General features: G+C 40.7%; 1 protein-coding gene across 4 annotated transcripts in view; it reads right to left on the reverse strand.

Moving 5' to 3' along the window:
* ksr2 (kinase suppressor of ras 2) overlaps positions 1–20,624 on the reverse strand; it is a 94,355-nt gene that overhangs the window by 41,423 nt on the left and 32,308 nt on the right. For all 4 annotated transcript variants that reach the window (XM_031849586.1, XM_031849587.1, XM_031849585.1 and 1 more), the window contains one exon: positions 10,154–10,326. In XM_031849586.1, the coding sequence (XP_031705446.1) occupies positions 10,154–10,326 (173 nt within the window). The remainder of the gene's footprint in view (positions 1–10,153; positions 10,327–20,624) is intronic.

Below are 20,624 nucleotides of genomic sequence, written 5' to 3' on the forward strand. Positions count from 1 at the left end.
GGGCCAAGGTGTGAGATTCATCTCCATATGAGGACTGACGAGTTTCACTTCAATCAGACCCGAGAGGAGACAGAGATTTGAGTTAGTCTCAGCTGAAAGTATACTGCCCAAAAGAATGAATCATCTATGACTTTCAGGATGTCTTTGTCAATTTTCCTATTCATGGGATCTTCGTTATGTCTTTTTGTTTGAAAGTAAACCAGAAAAACATTGAGATTCATTGTTGAGATGCCAATGTTCTTACTCGAAAACTCTTGAAAACTTGTGGATCGGAGTCTCTAGACAAAAAACGTTTTCAGAGACAGATGTCCTCTGGAGGTAGGGTTGCTCTAGCTGACTTTAACTGAAGTCCAAAGAAGGAGCTTTACATTACAGTCATTTAGCAGACGCTTTTATCCAAAGCGACTTACAATTCAGAAATCACACCGTATGCACAGCTACGGGAGCAATTATGGGGTTAAGTGTCTTGTTTAAGGACACATCGACATGCGGCTAGCGGAGGCGGAGCTCGAACGGGGATCGAACCGACGAACCGGTTTATGATCACGGCATTCAGTATTGATTTATTTTTAGCTTGGCAGATAGATTTCCTGCAGTAAAGAGCTACAGACTGTGGCTAGAGTAGATTAAAAAAGTAACTACCCAAACTTGTATTTAGCAGTAAACTTCTATGTATTACTTGTCTCACATAAAACCTAAACAATACTTGTCATTTTGTCAGTTAATCACATCTGCGCTACGAAATCTTTAATTTTGAGATGAAAAAAAAGAATCACATTTTACATCCGGTGAGGGACTCAATCAGTCCTATTAATTGATGACGAGGCTGCGAGTTATTGCCAGTGTTAATCTCATGGCCCCGGTGCCGGGCAGCATTTCCTGGTTCCTGAAACACCCTTCCTCCTCCTACTCCAGTCTCTCCAGAGGCTCGGTGTCTTCCCTCCGCACGCCGATGCATCGCTCAATTACACTCAATCAACCTGATAACTCAATACAGAGGGGAAACTGACATCATCTGCTTCTTGTCGGCCTTGTTGGCGACTGGCAGATGATTGGACTTGTCAGCGGCGTGGTCAGGGCTGTTTATCATCGTGTGTGTGCTGTTGACGTCGCTGTCTGTCTACCGCAACAGCCTTTGATGATCCTACCATCCCTCAAAGAACGGGGGAGTGCAGATGTATGTCATTAATCACTCATGAGAATTAACTAGTCATTGAAAAACATATGCTTCAGAAATGAGAAGTATTTGTGTTGCATGTTTTTTGTGATAAAGGCTTGAATTTGTGCCTTCTGTGTAAAGAAAGTCAGAGGTTGGTTCTGAGCTTATTTACAAGTAAGATGAGTACATTTTGTATTGCACTTTTCATCTGTTATTGTGGTATTCAAGTCAAGTCAAATGTATTCGTATGGCAGGAAAATAGGACATGAATGCAGATTTAAATACAGAGGGAAAGAGAGAGAGAGAAAGAAAGACAGAGAGGGGAAAAGAGAGAGAGAGAGAGAGAGAGAGAGAGAGAGAGAGAGACTAGCTAGCCATAGGCAATAATAGAATAGGTAAGCCTTAACGACACAGTTGTGGTACATCTTAAACTAGGGTGTGTAGTGTCTTTGCAGGTAAAGTCAGGTCGTCTCGGGGTTTATTTACAAATAAAATGATAAATAAAATTGAATTAAGCTGTTAATCTAGTTTTGGTGTATTTAGGTGTGTCAGGTGGCTTGCACTGATTTGGTTTAAGTTTTAAGATTATACTGTTTAACGTAATGTGATATGTTTTATAACCATCCATTAAAGTCTTGGTGGTGGCTGCTTCAGGAAAACAGTGCATGCATGTAATCCAGCGCGATTTTATATCATTGATATCAGCCTCACTATTTACTGTTTGTTCTTTTTACACCAGTTTTATCAAGCTACTGCTGACGTAAACATAACAGCCTGCTGCTGTTGCTTCACATTAAAGCATTCAAATGATAAAACTTTGGGTGGCTTTCATTGTGAAGCATTTACAGGAAATGCAACGTTAACATGGAATTGTTCATTTGCAAAAACAAGCCAACTGTCATTTCAGCATTTTGAATAAATGCAAGGGAGTAATATGTCAAGAAGGGGCAACCCCGGAGAGCTGTTAGATGAAGCGCTGCAGGCGACTCCTCCAAATGCTCAACAAGATAAACAACTTCCCGTCAACTGTCTTTCTGTGGTGTAGAAAACTATTGAGGGCATGCACAGCATGCAATCTAGTGGAGGTTGCAATTATTTTTGACTGATGTTCTATAGTTAAACAATGCAAGTTTGCTTGGTTAAACAAATACACCAGTTGTATTTCAGAAAAAGGTGCTGCTCAAATACTGTTTGCTGTGTATTATACCACACTTACCATGGTAACCACAGATGTTTGTTGAATCAACCACGACTGAAATGTCAAGTCCAACTTTCACATTTTTGGGATTGTGTTGGATGTGTATTTTGTAGATCCATAAATAAATCTAATCAATATATTCTAATTTCCTAACCATCCGAAAACACCTCAACGTCGTCAGCAACATGAAGCTTGATTCTACTAGTTTATATGTCATGTTTATCTTTTCAGTGCCCAAAGTAAAAGTAGTGTACTAAGCAATGAAATGATTGAGGATACATCAAAGGCACAAAACATCTTCACAGCTGTTTGTTCCAGGACAAAAGTCATATGAACGATGTGAAACAATGTGAAGATTAGCGTGAGTCAAGTCACGTAAGTTCACGCTATTTATGCCGACATTGTACTGAGAATGAGTCTAAACAATTAAGCAATTCAAATGTGTCCCCTATGTGAGATTACAATGTGTGGTGGTGTCTTTAAAGAAATGTTCTCTACCAGGAAGGGAATGCTATTTAGTGTGCTCGTATTTATTTTTGTTCAGCATCAGGGTTTGGCAGGTTAGTGTTTTCCAACTCCAACAAGACAAAAAACGATTACTACTCCCTTGTGTTTTATGTTTATGAGGCATTCTTGTGGTGTGTTGATTGTGAAAACACCTCAACATCTTCACCAACATTAAGTTCAAACCCATGACCTCGAGTAAAACAGTGGCATGGTCTACCAGTTTATATTTCAGTGTTATCATAATCGTGCCTCCAACCATGAGATCAGATGTAATGGTCTCCAGAGGGGCCAGTTTCATAGTCCATGAAGGAGAAACAAAAAGTAAGTGTAAATTAGGTCACGCACAGGTGTACAAACATCTCACGTCACATAAACAAGGCAAGACTTAAGGACATAAACAACTTAAACAACATACCAGGACAAACTAGGGTGTCGTTTCAAAGTAAATGTGTGTCAAATGTGTGTCAAATGTGTGTGTGTGTGTATACACATGTTTGTGTGTTTGATACAGATGAGCCTGCAGGAGCTGAGAAACCCCAAGGCGCCAGACAACAGTGTCCTCTTCCATCTTCTCTGAATGGCCTCAGCCTAATTAGGCCGAGGCCTTCCTTCCCCCTCCTCCACTGGTCACATGACACACAGCAAACCGTGGGGTTGACTTTGCTGTGTGTGTTAGTGTGTGTGTGTGTGTGTCTTTGTGCGGGTTAACGAGAGAAATGTAACTGCACTAAAAGATGAAGAACTATAGGTATCTGTCTGTGTGTGGGTTAAACAGAGGGGGCGGGGGTGTGTGTGCAGAGATAAAGAGACAACTTGAGTCTAGGAGCCTATTTAGAGCCAAATATAGTTTATTTGACATTAGACTGAAATGTCTCTGCAAGTGACTGATCGTAAACACTGCTCCTCCCCAAGGAGGAGAATTTCTTACTGTGGGTAAAATGGAAAAAAGTGAAACTTGTGACAATAAAAACAATATGAGATACATATAACTGGGGGGAAAAATTGTAATTATTCCCATTGTCTGCACAGTTAAAGAGTCATCTCAACCACACCTACTCTCGTCATTATCAGAAACATCAAGGTCCTACAGCTCAATGGGCAGGGTGTAGCACCTCTATGGTTTGGATAAAAGCTCCAATCAAATGGTTGAATGCAATTAACAGCGTAACTGTAAAAAATAAAATGCATAACTGGAATGGCATCATTAGGAGATGATCATAGGGTTGAGAAGAAAATACCAAACAAATTCAGTTCACTCGAACGCAACATGACGATGAAAAGCTGAAGCCTATTTATCTAGATACGACTCTGCTATTACGGTATCAACGGTTCATTGTGCAGAGCAGCAGAAGAAGTGAACAGGACTGTAAAATGTGAGTGGGCGTTTGCTGCACAATGTGCTGCATTATAGCACACGAGTGTCAAAGGAGCGATATTTTACAGGCTGTTGCTCACCATGTCCTCAACGTTTCTCATCCATGTGTTCCAATGAGACTTTTCCACGAGGTGAAAGTGCACAACTGAACAAGTATTTGTTTGGAGTGGCAGCAAGAAATGAACGAAGAGAAGAGTGGAAATAGACTAGGTTTTTTTTTTTGTCTGAATGTGAGAAGAAAAAAAAAACTCAGATGAACAAGAGACAAAGACAGGTTGCTCAGTTGCTATGGCAACAGCTACACGCCGAATAGCCTTTTTGCAGAATATTGTGCTGCCATATTTGACGACCACGCGCACGGACACACGCGTTTACATATAATCCACACACACGCGCAAAATCCCTGCAATAAACTGACAACAGCAATCATTGCAGCGTTGGAAAAAAAAAAAGCAATTTTCAATCTTTGCACAGCTTTATAGATAGTGTCTTTTAAGACGGCGGTTTAATTGTGCCAGAGAAACAGAGGGAGGAGGGATGGGAGAACAGATGATGCCAGGAGGCCTCATGGCTCGGTAGTGACTTCCTCAGTCGAAGAAGTCAAAGGGCTCGGAGCACGCAGATGAGTGCCGACAGACAGACAGCAGGTTTTGGTGGTGAGGCCAATCTGACACCACGCAGAGCTTTCAGGTGGCGTAACGCAAACGCACCCTCTGGAGGCCAAATCGGAGTTCTGTAGCTCTTGGACAAAGCAGATTACGAACAGCTTATTGGTTGAGTAAGTATACAAATTTGCTGTCATTATCTGTGCTCCTTTTCAACTTCGTCTTCTACCCTCCATGTGTTCCATCAATCAAATTCAAAAAGCTGCTAGATAAAGATCCCCGTAAGTGAACTTAGAGGGATGCTTCGGTGGTGCCGACAGATGGGAAGCTCAAACATACATGCGGCATTCAATGCATTATGACCAAACAGTACCATCTCCTACAGCACACAGCCTGTTGAAATATGAGAATGAACACATCTGATTTGTTCTCTGTGGCTTGTAAACCCAAAGCTTTAGCAGCAAGTTGAAGGTCGTTAACATCTGCCGTCACACGACCCTGCTAGCTAGCTGGCTATTAAAGCCCTTTGTTTAGATTAGCTGAGGTGTCGAGTGTCGACCTCAGAGTGAGGATTTTTTTGCACAAAAACAGCATTTCAATGTGGATGCAGTAGCAGCAGAGTGCTCACAAAGACTCATCAGACACGCGACACTGTTTATAACACCTGCTCTTCTTTTCTAGGAACCAACATAGTAACTATTGACCAATTCACCTCTTTATTGACTGGAGTTATTGACCTCCTCTGCACGGTTTCAGTAGTTGGAGTGAGACTTCCTACTTGGAAAATGTTGTTGTTTTTTGTAGCTGTGACCTGATGTTGCAAGAAAAGATTATTGAGTTAAAGTCATCACATTCCTTTTAACAATCCACGACCAAACCATGGCTGAATGATAGAAAAGCAAAGAAATGAAATACTTAATCGACTCCAACCTACTGCTCAGGTAGCTCTTTTTCCTCACCCTGTTATAAATTCAGCAGTTATTTGTAGCCATTGCTTATTTGCCAACTCTCAAAGGGACCTCCATTGTGGTGCCACACTAGGTTGCTATGGAGATCTGTGACGCAACTGCAAAGCGTCTATGCGAGGTAAGGGTGAGTGGGTGACGTCATTGGAGCACATGTAGAAATAAACAGAGTGAGTTGTGTGCAAAGCTTATGAAGAACATTTAGGCCATTTATATCCACAAGCACACACTCACAGACTCCTACACACTCTCTATCTCGGCATCTCATACGTGCACACACACACACACACACACACACACACACACACACACTGCAGTTTTAATGTGTGTGTGTTGGTAGAGTCCCAGGGCCGGTACTGGACCTCCAACTAGAAACAAGGCCTCATCACAAGTGTGGGGTGTGTGTGGCTGCTCTGTGTGAGCTCAAACAGCTTGAGGCGCAGGAGGTGAGCTGTCCGTGGAACATGTCCCTCTGTGGCCACCATAACTTTTCAAACTGGAAAAACAATGACTTATCACAGCACCTGGAGCAAAATAACTGAAATCTGTATGTATTATTCAAGTGGACCATGAGGGTAAAAGAAGAAAAAACAATAGGACGCTCCTTGCTTGCAAAAACTTAAATTATTATCTAAAATGACTTTTGTGCTTGCATAAACTTGGGCAAACTCAGTGCAACAAAACGAGCATTATAGTGGATATAGGCCTTCCATGAGTGGCAATAAAGTGCTTCAGGCACGACGTATTTTTAGGTAAACCCGAAGTTAGCATTGCACTGGTTCCCTCGACCAAAGTCCAATGGGATTTTTCTATTGGATTATTGCAGAAATTAGCCACTTGTTAGCAACTGCCTTTTTTAAGACTCTTAAAAGCTGATGTATATTTACTGATGTCTTTTATATTGTAGAACAAAATGTTAAAATATCTTAAACTTGTGTTAACCACAGGTGTTATTTCTGGCATCGAACCAAAAAATCAATTACCTCGAGACAAGGGAACCGAAAGTGTGAAAATGCTGACTCATTTCGGGGTTTTAGGATTCTTTCCTGAAACACTCTACAGCCCTTATATGTATTGACATTGTCAATCTAATGTTCATTGTCTGCAAACTTTTGTTTATGTATGTGCATCAGAAGCCTTACTAAGTCATTTCAGTTTCTGCAGATAAGAAGCTTTCCGCTGGTCTTTGCCGAACGTCGGTATCGGCCGATATTTGCCTTTTAGACTGCCATCCAAAAAAGATGGTATTAACCGATGGCAGTGGCCTGTGTTTATATGTTTGTGTTGCATCAGTTTTGCGCAAGCTAACTGTTGTGTTGGTAATTTGCGGCCGATCTCAGACAACAATAACAAGCTGCTGATTCGGAGAAGAAGCCACAGACTCTGGCATAAGGACCATGCAACGTGCCACATGTGGTTTGTTTTACAAATAAAAGTGAAAGAAAAAGTAGGCCTTGTGGGATTATTACACTGTCTCAGGGAAAGATCAGCTACAAGAACATTGTCATGTTCAACTTAAAAATAAGCACTATAACAATGGCTTAAAAGATTTCTTAAAAACAATCACTGGGTGGGGAACAAATCTTGTGTGTGCGTAATGGGTCACTAGAAGCCAACAAGGGGTGACGTCCGCTCCCCAGCGGTGTTCTGCTGCTACTAGTCACTTCAGTGAAATGATCGCGAATTTATGAAGTAACCCTATGGTCCCAGGCAAAACAATAGACGGTATTACTGCCAGTTGGAAAGAAAAAATAGTTATAGAGCGGAACCTCTGCAATAATGATACATTTACTGACTGGAATAAATAACAGCAAAAACAAAGTCAGAACAACTTTGGTATTGGTATCCGCCCAGAATTTAACAATGGGTGCAACCCCACCTGTTTCCCATCAACATTTTATAAGCATGACAGTAAATGCAGCATATGAAACAAGGAAATAGACAGCAAACTAACAAAGGCTCTACACACCTTCACATAGTATGTGATGATGGTGATTGGTCACAGTCACCTGCCAGGCCTTTAAAGAAATGTACTCAACCAATCATAGACTGCTATGAGCAACACTTCCTTGTGTTTGATGTTCATGAGAAGTTCTTGTGTTGATTGGTCAAACAGCTCAGTTATTTTTGTTTATATGAAAAGGTGTTTCTTTCCCTGGAACAAAAGAGAATACACCTGGGTATTGGTATACACCCAGAATTTAAAAATGGGTACAACCCCACCTGTTTCCCATCACATCTTATTTGCATGACAGTAAATGCAGCATATGAAACAAGGCAATGGCGATGCTGGTCACAAGACAGAAAGAAGAAGGCCATGACAATGCAGGGAGTGGAAATAAAATAAAGAATTAAAAGAAAAACATTCCTAGGTATTATCCAGTCATGAAAACACGAACACATTACGCAACATGACAAGATTGAGTATGATGTTGTTATACAAGATACAACAAACAACAAAAGAAGGTCTGAATAAAGAACCAGGAAAACACAGACATCTTCATTATAAAAAAACAAAAACTGAGCGGTTTTAAAGTCTGAAAATATCATTACACTGTCTTTAAATGAGCACAAATTCAAATCATTCAAATGTATGAAAGCTGTTTTAGCATTTGGGGTTAGCATAACCCCACAATGTGCCAAAGACCGATCCAGCAAAGAAACACTAGTGAGAATTTTTAATGTCTCATCGTGTCATGAACAGACTATCACAGTGTCTCTATGTGGAAAGCCAAACTCATACGAAGACGCTGACGTTTCAGCTTTGACTGGGCACTGACTCATCCTGAGCAGACAGCGTTTGGTCACCTCTGCCAGTCTTGTGGGTCCTCCGTCTGTTTTGATTCAAACGACTGGAGCGATGAGCGATACTGCTGTTGGCTTGAGGGCCCTGAGGTATGAGATGGCAGAATTATACCATAATCCCAAACATAGTCCCGGGACCAATGTTTAGCCTGGTATAAGCGGCGCACACACTCTTGTCCGCATGCTCACACAAGCGTTAACACACGCACACACACACACACACACACACACACACACACAAACACACACATGCCTTTCCTAAAATAAGAACTGGAGACCCGTAGGGTCATCTGAGGAGCTCCACAGAATTGTGGATCGGTTAAATGTTAACAAAGCAAAATGGTCTTGTGTTGTTCTTTCAAGTCACTGCAGACTTTTACTGAAAATAACCAAGACCTAACCAGAAACAGTGCTTTGAGTTGACCAAGCATAACCACCAATTATTCATTTAAAATAGGTTTACTTTGCTTTTGTAAATTATATAGAAAGTTGTATATAGAGTACAAGGTTGAATAAGCAGGTAAACATACTGGCACTGGCCTTTCCTGTAGGTAATAAGGAGTTCTATATATTTCGATATATATTTTGCTTTTCCACTTGCTTATATGCACCTGGGAAGGAAATTATGGATTTGTTCTTTTCGCCTCAAAGAGAAAGTGGTGCAGCAAGTGGCACAAAATGGTGAAACCCATGAAAGAAATGGGAAACAATGTGACATTAAAGCCTATCCTAGTTTGTTGTGTTAATTTCTGTCGATGCCGGTTGCTGAAGATGTGACCTGACCTTGCCTACCAGTAGGGTGTGAACTACATCTTCTTCTTCTTCAAACTGCTATTGTTAACACGCATGCACACATCAGCAAGTGAGACTATAGTCTGTCCACTCATGCATGGCGTGTGATTATTCCGTGCCATGCCTCTACCGACAAATATGCAGTGCCGTGCCCCACATACCTGTTCGTCAAGTCTACAGCTATTCATGACACTAAGCGGCAGACATTAATCACCCCTTTCCTTGACTTAATCTCCATCACTCCCCAGCTCCTCCTTGGTCTTATGGCTTTCGCAATATTCCCATAATACATCAGCCAATAAGGCTGACAATGTGCAGCAACACACCGCCTCCGGCAGTGGCACATCCTGATTGTTCATTTGTGCTTAAGTATATTGTTACCACCATAAAATACCACCATAAAATACCACCATCTTACCACCATAAAATAATTATGGTGGTAAGAATGATTATGGGCGAAGGTAATCTTTCTTTTCTTTCTTTTTGTGGCGAGGTCGACTTTGGAAAAGTGTTAAGGCAGAAGACTGATACCAGAAAGTGGAACACAAGGTCAGACAACTGTTGCAGAGACTAAAGACTGATTTTGGGTTAAGAATCAACCCGTATTACAGTTTGATGGACTTGTTGACTTAATCTAGAATGACAGCAGAATGACATCCGTATTAAAGGCATTCAAATTCTCATAAAACTCTCATTTCGTAAAAGCTTGAGAGCACGATCTGATTAAAGAAAGAAGAGTTCTCTCACTTGCAGAAGGTGTTTCAGCATGGACAGGAGGTGTGGAAGGGATGAAGGTAGGGAAGAAGAAGGATCGCAGAGATCGCTCGGAGTGGAGGGGCGAACGTTGCGTGGGCAGATTCTCACAGCTGCCCACGCTGCTGTGGATCTTAAGGTTCAAGGGCTTGGTCTTCTTCTTGGCTCTGAGGGAAACAATAAAAGGAAAAAACTGTTAGACTGACAAATATGGTGTGTACACACTCAGAACTGGTTTAATCAAAGGCCAGAGTTTCAGTGATAAATACCTGCGCTGTTAATAAGTGTTTCTCTCGTTAAGTGTGAAAATATACGCTGAACTAAATACAAGATACAACACTTTATGGGAAATTGTTTGCCCTTCAAGTGATGTCCAGCTCTTCTTTCAATTACGAGTGGAAGGTTTAGAAAGTACACCAGCATGAACTTGAATAAATACAGTTGTTTGAAGATGTTTTCACAGCAATATGAAATAGATATTAGAGAGAGAATATATGACCTGTGAACTTCTTAATAAGCTCCAAACATCATTAAAACTACTAATGCCAGATAACAATTTCGCCACACACAATTGTCACAAATACATGATGCAACAAGTTCACACCAGGTCTTGGAAAGGTATGAAAGTCACTCTGGTTGACAAAGCAGGGCGAGAGAAAGAGAGACAGGTGCACCAAGAAACGTCAATTACAGTCACAAAATTGCAAAATGACTCCTGCAATGAACACTTATTTGAAGATTATCCCCTGGTTGAAGTTTTTCTTCATTTTGTATGAAAATCTTGGAGATAAATGTTTGTTTTGACTACTGCAAAACATATCTGACTTAACCAGCTCAACAGTCCAATACACATACGTGTCAATCATGCACGAGCTCTGTTTAACTTGTGACCACAACTAGAATGTTGAAATGTGCTATACAAATAACCTTGCCTTGCCTAAAATAACCGCAAAACCAACCAATTACAATAATCTTTTATTAGCATGATTAGAAAAAAAAACTGTAGGCATGAAAGCACTCTTAATGTATACAGTAAGAGTGCTTTCATGCCTACAGTTTTTTTCAACATAATTATGGGATTAAGTAATCATGATGCAGTGTGTCAGGCTGGGTATCATGTTCTTAAACTGACTACAATGCTTCAGGCACCAGGCCAGAAAAAAATCAAACCGACTGTTGACAGGAAGTAAGAAGTCTGCAGGATAGAGAGAGAAGATGACACACGAAAACTCAAAGAAAAGGCCGTTCATTTCAAAAGATTTCCTTCTTAGAACACTGGCTTACTTGTAACGGAGGCAGATGGTCATGGTAAACCATAACTAACTCGCTGGTTAACTTCAGCGGATCAAAACTTGATGATTGTTACTTGTATTTGTGACCTCTGCCTCTTTCACCAAAACCAATGATTCTCTGAAAAGTTCTGAACTTCATAAACTGAAAGGTCCTTTTCCTAGGATTGCTGAGCAGATTTATGGATGTTTATTTGCCATCAGAGACATATGAGATATCATTGATATGTGTTTCATGTCTTTGTTACACTTTTTGGACTCAAATTCAAATCAAGCAGCCTCCCCTCGTTAAACCCCGCCTGAGTGGATCCTCGGTTTGAAGTTGCTTCATGATAAAGGCCCCGGGAGGTAAACAAACATGGAAATATACATAACTAACCTCAGGTCTGCATGCATATGGGAGTTCATACAGACACACAAAGTTAGTTAACATCATTGTGTCCTTGGGCTGAAGTCTGATGACATTTAGAAAAGTGACTGCAACTCTGACTTCTGAGTCTTCTGAGTGCATTTCGGCTAGTGGCCTTCATCAGGGTCAACATGAAACACATTACAGACAACAGTTAAATAAGGTAGGTATGAAGAATAAAAAATTCTAAGAGGAAAATTACCTCCACACACGGCCTACGGCACACCTGCAGGGGTGGGTTGGTATTTGGTCATATGGCTTCGTGCCAACCGTTGTACCAGGTTGGTAGCTAGAAAAGGGGAGTGTTCAATGAGGGACATGGATCACCATATTATTATTAAGTGTAATTAAGGGGTGGTGCTAAATTTCTACAGAAGAGGCCTTTAACCTACAACGTACCTATTTGATGTTACACTTTCATTAAAAAACTTTAAATGAAGTGCTATATATTGGAAGAGTTCAAGGAACAAGATACATACAAAAGAAATAAGGCGTAAGAAATACATAAAGGTTTTCATAAGAAAGACCATTTCTAAACTATAAGATATTACAGAAGCACTACAAAAACTCATTAACTGAGAAGTCCTCAGTCATGCCCCCTGGAAATAAACTTTTGAAATAGAAAAAGTATATAAATTTGCTTACAAACTAATGTCTGAGTGATGCACACACAAGGTCAAAGAGATGCAAAGAGAGTGAGCCAGAAAGACGGGAAGCAGAGACTATGAAAGTAAAAGCTGTAGAGAAGAACCAGAAAGCAGGCTGATGTGCAAAGAGAAGAAAAGACATCGCTTCAAATCCAGACGGAGACAGGTGAGGAAAAACAGTGAGAAAAGGAAAGAAAAAGAGACTTAAAGCATGCGTGGTCTGACTTTTCAGGCAAAGTAACACTCATTAAGTGTTAAATCCCACAGGATTTGTTTCCTCCCATGTCAGTTTCTCACTCCCTAAACTGAGTCATGCAATTAGACCTGTAAACCAGCTCGGCACTTCACTCCCATCTCCTGCAGTAAGGAAGCAGCCTGCAGGTTATCACTTCTCCGTCATAGAGCTTTTGTCAGCTATTCCGATTAGCCCACTTTATGCAATTTGAATCTAAATTAAACCATTCATCTCCCTGTATGCATGCCTTTATCCATTCCCCGAATGATTTGTAGATGTTTAGTGATGGGGGAAAAGTGAAAATGAATGTAGAGAGAAGAGAGAGGATTCCCAATTTTTGTCAACTTCGCAGTAGTTAGAGCATCTTTTCAGATACCCTTCTCTACCCTGCATATGAAAAGTTAAAGGAAAGAGAAACTTAAAGAATACACACACTACAGAGAGACAGAAGAAGAGGAAGATGGGGGACTTGTCAAGTGTTAAGAGAAGGTGTGAATAGTGGAGTTGTCTTTTGATCTCTAGGATAGTAAATCACGACACATTTCCCACAGATGGAAATCACTGCATATTTGTGCGACACTTCCAGGTAGCATCTAAGTCTTTAAACCCCCCGGGTCTTCCTTACTGAGTAAACAGGAACACCAAAGTTGTTTTTCATAGTATGATTCAGACATTTCCTCTTGACATATTGCAGTGATTAAATGACCCATTGTGTCACGCTTATTACCTGCTGCTTTGGGGATTTCTTCGTCATATTCTTTCTTCCTGTTGAACATGTTGCCATGTCCCAGTTTTGGACTCATTAAAGTTATATTGTGTCTATTCTGAAGTGCAATCTAAAATATGCACATGCATTTGCGTTAATCAAGGGTGATGATGTTTGTAAATTAGAGGCGTCTCAATCTCCAAGCCACTTTCGATTTGACATTCGAATTTAAGGTCACAATTCGATCCACTCTTTAAGGTCTGAGAACTTCTGAGAAGGTCTGAGAAGGTTCGACTGCTCAATGTGTGGTAAGGTGGGATCAAAGCTTTGTTTTAACTTTCTTAGACGGTTTATATTTTTGAAATATGAGATTTTCACTTCACAATATGCAAGCAAGGATAAAAAGTCTGACATTCATCCACCCACTCCCTCCACATCAACTTCCCCCACACTTTGCAGAGACGCCAATTACAGTGGCACCTTCAAATAAGTTCCATCTGATCAAGGACAGAGGAGAGCAGCAATACTTCAAAAGACATAATTTCCTTTACGTTCTGACATATCAAGAGGATTTGAAGAAGGCAGGGTCGTGCATTATTGCACAGCTTTCTGCCTAGCTAACCAGCTATCAGTTGCTCATCCATATGGCAAACCTCAACAGTGACGCTGCGATGCTGCAAAGCATTCAAGCTGTCTAATCAACACTTCTGGGAGAGTAATAACTTGTGCGATTCAATCCGCATACCTCTACTTTTTACCTCAGAAATATGCAGAGAGCTCTGCCGAGATCCATATGGGGAGAAAAGCACCCCGTTGCGTTCTATGCAAATTGATCAGCGGAGCAATATCTCTGGCAGCCACTGCTCTTTTCTGCTTTTAATAAAATTGGCGGAAAATGGAATAAAGGTGACTAGAATAATCATTACACCAGAGAATGTATGTGAGCCCTTTGAGCAGTTTCATCCAAAGCAGACGGTTGTCTTGCTTTCAGAAGTCTGCGGTGTCGAGTCTGAGTTGAATAAAAGCTGGCAGTCTGCTACCCTGGGTGGACTTTTTATTTGTATTTCCTGAGGCAGTGTAGTTAAGTCAAAGCTAAACTTAATCTAAAGGGAATTTATTGTAATTGCACAGTCGAGTGCAGCAATCAAAACAATACTTTGTTATTAATGCATTATTTTGATTAAAAGAGTATGATTTCACACGTGTAAACATTGAAAGAAGAATTAAATGTTCAGAAGAAGGCTGTGATATTTGTAAATTAAAATAATTATTTAACTATAGCAAGGTGCGTCTTTCAGCTTTTGTGGCGATAGCTATAGTAATAATTGAACCTAAAACATGAACGGAGAGCCCTCAGCTCTGCATGTATACCTGCCTGTCTGGTTGGCTGCTGTTGATTCCGGGCTATCGGCAATCTATGATATATTCGAGCAATACTGTACACAAATAACACAGGAAAGCACTTTAAGTATTAACACTATGGGTAAAATTGGACTACTATTGGGAGTATTATAGGCCTACTATAGAAGATGCATGGCCTAATTATAATATAACAATAAAATCACAACTGACAAAGTATAACATGCTGAAAAATATAATAAATAAATAAGAATAAGTAGCAAGAGATTGCTGATACCGGCCCATACACACACTGACATGTGTATAATGGGAGTAATGGCAATTATTTTTTTCCACTTCAAGCACTGGCCTACTCCAAAGCTTATCTTTGTTTGTCAGAGGAGCTACACACAGGTGTTGAAAAGTCACAACCACCGAACCAACAGATCATCCAGGAAACTACGATGACACTGCTGACCTGCCATTGCAGACGTTTCTACTAAATCAACACCATCACACATGTTTCATGGACACCGAGAGGGGGCGTTTCTAAAAAAAAAAAAAAAGAAAAAAAAAAAAACTTGCTTTCCCTCCTTACATCTCTTGTTATCTCCTCTTTAACTGTCAGCGTCTCCCACTGGGATATGGGTGGGTGTCAGTGTGCTTACAGAGGCCAGGGGTGGCACAGCACCACTCTCAGAAGGGATGGGAATCATGTGTGTGTGTGTGTTGTAAAGCTGAGAATGATGCTTAAGAGACAGCAAGACACCCTAGGTGGAAAAAAAGAGTGAAACAAAGGATTGAAAAAGGGGGCAAGCCTGTGTGGGAGATAGAAAATGAGACGGAGAAAGAGGGGGTGGGGGAAGCAGATGACCAGATGAGAAGCGAGACCGGTGGTTTGGGACCGGGGAGCAGAGGCAGACGGGCGACAAGTTGACAGGAAGGCGGACTGTGACATGTTGTCTTCTCAGTAGCTTCTCGGGGATGTGTGCCGGCACAGCCTGTCTGATTAAAATAGTTTTATTCCTTAATGCTGTTGCCATATGAAGACATGAGCAAAGGTATGGTAATGTATTTATGGTCATAAAATGTGTTTCCATTCTATAGGAAACTAAACAATTAATTGAGTAATTGAAAAGTTAATTGTCTGAATAATCAATTATTAAAAAGAGTTAACACCACTTGAAACTTTCACACTGCCACCGACCAAGACATTATAGCTTCCACTGTGAAGCATCAGAGAATAATGGAATAACAACAATGGTTTTCAGCAAAATGCAAGTGTAAATGCAAATGTAAAATTCATCGGGGTCAAAGTAAGGACTCTGTAGACAGTCGGTACTTAACATGCTGCTCTGTGAATAAGCATGAGATGCTAAAAAAAAAAACACCATCGCCCTACATCTCTGCATTCATTTGGGTGCTACAAATTTAAACTTAATTTGCAACCTAGCTAGAGGCAGCATTCTTTTGGTGTATTTATTTTTAAAAACTTGAGTCAAGCATTTGACCCACAACCTTTGTTGACAGTATGCCCGAAAGACTACTGGTCTCAGACACTCGACTCAAGTTTCAAAATGCGTACATCAAAAGAAAGTCGGCCAGCTTGTAGCATACACTCAGATTTCTCTCATGTTCTGTTTAAGGATCATCAGGTTTTTGCGATCTTATAGAAAGATTAGAGTTTCACAAGTTAGACATCTAAACAGGTTGCAGAACTCATTTATTCTGTCAAACAGTTAAGTGAGAAGATGCGTTTTCAGTAACCCATATACTGTGCAGTTTGCCTGGAAACTGTTCTAAAACTGGCAACATCAGACACAGCATATTCGGCATCGCATAACAACGGCTGATAGTAGAATTATATGCAGTACTTTGATGTTTTTACTCTTGTACGTTAAAGACATTGCTGCAAGATGCATTTCAGAGGACAACAAAGTGTAATTTAATCTAAAATACAGGCACATTTTCTTCTATATGACGCTACAACACCCATGCTGCCCTTTTGAGGGATGTACAGTACTTAGCTCCACTATTAACAACTATGAAATGGAACCAAATCCCCGGGTGAGAAAGTACAGGGAGCAGAAGTGGAGACAAGGGAGAGAGGTGTTGTCATGGAGATAGAAGAAAGAATCTCTGCTCGTCAGTCAGATGGGATTTGGTCAGTAATCGATTGCTGTTTTTTTTATTGTGAATCTATGAGATAAGATTACTTTTTTTTTGTATTGTAGTCAAGACAGACTAAACCAAAACCAAGACATGACTGAGAGCCAGGCAGGGCAAGACCGAGTCAAGACCAGGACCAGAGTGAGGTCCCACACTGCATGGCACAGCTGCAACAACTAATCAATTCAAATTGATTTTAAAAATAGTTGGTTAGGAATATGGTCATCCACGAGGGGTCTATGTTATGATGCATGACAGGTGCTGTGGAAACGTCCAGAGAAAAGCCCAGAGGCAACCTTCAGGTTCTAATTTATTTGTTTTTAAACGTAACGGACAGAAATACCTTCCCTCTGTCTTCTCTCCATTTTGTAACGGATCAATGTAGCCGGCAGCTCTGAAAAAAGCTATCTCAAAGCTACACTGAACCATCACAAGACTTATAGAAAACAGATGGGAGATATTTCTGTCCGTTACATTTGTTTTTAAACCTGCAATCGTGCAATTGTCATTTTAAAACGGACACAAATCTGCCAGAGACGGCAAAACGACAAACACATTTTCATTGGATGCATAGATGCATCCCCAATGTGTAGCAAAAGAACATTGTACATGACCAAGGAGTTGTGTTTTTTTTTAATGAAACACTAGGGCAAAATAATCATCGATCAATCAAAGTAGCTAATCGCAAACCATAGGCACTCTTTAAATCAATCTGAAAGATCCAAATTTCCATAAAAACTTCCAGAGAAAACAAATTAAGATTCCTCTTCCTTCACCTCTTTTATTAAGCCATACATACTATACTGTAAGTGTGTTTGTATAAGTGTACCATGAGAAATGTATTGAGGCAATAATCAAAAGGCATTGCAGAGGTGAATTCTATATGCAAGAATGTTCCTTTGTTTTTTGTGAGCGATGACAGTAATGATGTTAACAAATAAATCTGACAAATAAATCCCCGTAGTTCCCGTCATGACCGGACATACAATCCAGAGTCCTCTTTGTCTGAGACGGAGACGAGACTGAGTAAAAATGCAGTTGATTCCAAGACAAGACCAATAGAAAAGTGGTCTTGAGACCAGTCTCGAGACCCAAGACCGATCTCGAGGACTACAACACGGATGCCCGCAAAACTTTCTCTGAAACTAATTTTGTTTTCAGGTTTGAGCAGCAGAGAGTGTGATCCAAAACAGCTCGAGAATACTGATTCTTGAAACTCTTCAGTCTAGGATCATTTCCTCAGGGCACCATTGTTTCCTGCCATCACCTGTGCTCTACATCAGCCATCTCCACCACCTGGTGATAATTACTCGTGTCGAGAGACATTCTGTGGCTCCATAAATCACACTGTATTTAACTGATAGCTTGGCTCAGGGTTACGACACAACAATTCTTCAGAGATGAAATCTGACAATCAAGAAAAAGTTCTGCAGATTAGTGATGAAATATTCTTGGCATCCGACTTTTGGTTGTTTTCCACCGATGGACTGGATTCAAAAACTGCCTTTTGAACATTAAATGGCACGGCTCTGACTAAGTGTGCCTCATTTGCCGCTGCATTGTCTGGGATGACAGGTGTTCCAAGATCCTTTGTTATTACGCGCAGAACCAAAAAAAATGATATTGTTGGCAGATTTCCTTCTTACTTTAAAGTCACATAGTGAGTTGTCTGGCGAGTTATTTCCAGCATGTGAATTAAAGTTAAATTATGTGTAATTATAATGGCAACTGTTTGTTCTTTTAAGAGTTTTTGTAACAGCCGAGCCCGAGGCAGTACAGCCATCTGCATGAAACAGTTCATGTCGGGCTATCAAATAAGCTGACAGTTTGTTTAACCACATGATCAGTTTCGTCTTCAGGGCAAGCTAAATCATCCTTTTATCATCCTTTATATGCCAAAAAATAACACTTTTTTAAGCCTTAAAAATAGATTTCATATTTTTTCAGTTTAGATTCCCAATAATTGATCAGTTTATCCAAATAACACCAATTTGGAAATTTAAGAATACATTTGATGAGCTGTGAGGAGGTGCTGGCTGTGTGAGACTAGCCGGTTAGCATACGAAAAGCACATGTCGACAGTGTTTTTGTAATTCCTCTCACTGTCAGAAGCAGTATACAAAGGTCCGCATTGCATGCTTAACAATGGGATATGAAAAAATTAAGAATAGATAGACTAAGTAGGATTTGGCGTCTGTCTTCATCTTTCTAACCTGTTTTCACTCTTGAATAAGTTTGACATCCTGGATATATCCTTCAAACCCAATGTTGTAATAGTTACACATCTTTTTGTACAAAAATATTATAGATTTCATTTTTTTATGGAAGCAATCATCGGTCTTGAGGGTTTTATAATGTTCCAGCGTCCTTCTCTTATCTGTCACCTGCACACCAGCAAGTCTCTGTGTATTTTCCCCAGCATCCAATTCAATAAGAGTTTAATTCTTTGATTCGGTCTAAATGAAACCATAGCTCAAACCTTAAACTCTCTAATCCAAATATTAAAGCTACAGCATTGGAAGCGACAACAGCTATCTGGCCCACAGTCGTGCGGGTTAAGTGGTAGTTTTGAAGCACAGGCAGAGCAGTAAATGACAGAGTGCCTAAAAGGAAGGAGGGGGGTCAGGGACAATATGGAACCGGGAGCAGATATTATCCGTCTTGACTTTAACATCAGAGAGAAACACTGAGATGAAAGCCTCCACTTGATGGCCTGAATGATGAACGACGGTAATAACTCTGTTTATGGTCGTTGGACAATGAAACAGTCGTACTCTATGCCAGCAGTAGATGTAGCCGGTTTTTAGTTTGCTTGGTCTCTGTCAGAGCGACGTTTGACATCATCTCACACTTCAGATTCAGTGTTTGATCTTCCCATGAGACGGATTGAGATGAAACTTTAATGATCGTGCTGGGAAACTTACGATCCATATAATTTAATCAGAAGCAAAACAAAATTTTCCATAAAATGAACTAAATACTTTGAGCACAGTGGAAATACTATAAATCTCCCCGCGTAAAGCTGGGTTATTTCTCACAGATCCTTTCTTTCTTTCTTTCTTTTTCTTAGATAAGAATAACGCAACTTTTAAGCATCATTTCTAATCACCCACAAATCCTGTCATGTGCCCCACCCAGCTCCCACTTGTTCACAAATTTCCACAGAAAAACCATCAGCCTAATAAATCCCTCCTCCACCAGCAACAGTGGCAGTTGGGCTAACCGCCACTCCTAAACACTCATATAAATTCATAATCATGACTCCAATTTCTGGGCCGCCGATGGAGCTCGGGAAGAGCACTCATTAAGTCCGATAGATGGGTGGATGGATGGAGGGGAGGGTGGGTTGGGTAGCGCCTGGCTGTTAAGGGCCTGGTATTGACATCCCCTTTCACCTGACTTGTCATTAATGGCAAAGGGGCCAAAACCCTGATTAACATGGATGAGCCTTTGTCCGCAGAGAAAAGAAGATACACACTCACATTCCCCCATTAGGCACCACTGAAGCCACAAGCTTCCTCTCTCACACATATATTATCTTACTGCTGTGACATACACGGCTTTGTAGCCTAACTACGCAGTGAATGTCCCACGCAGCAGAGCATGTGGGACCAATAATCCTCCGGGGTCAGAGATCGCCCGGCTAATGTGACGACGTGTGTGTCCCGGGCG

The sequence above is a fragment of the Anarrhichthys ocellatus genome, unplaced genomic scaffold, assembly GCF_004355925.1.
Source record: "Anarrhichthys ocellatus isolate YVR2014 unplaced genomic scaffold, GSC_Weel_1.0 scaffold9, whole genome shotgun sequence".
NCBI classification, from domain to species: domain Eukaryota; kingdom Metazoa; phylum Chordata; class Actinopteri; order Perciformes; family Anarhichadidae; genus Anarrhichthys; species Anarrhichthys ocellatus.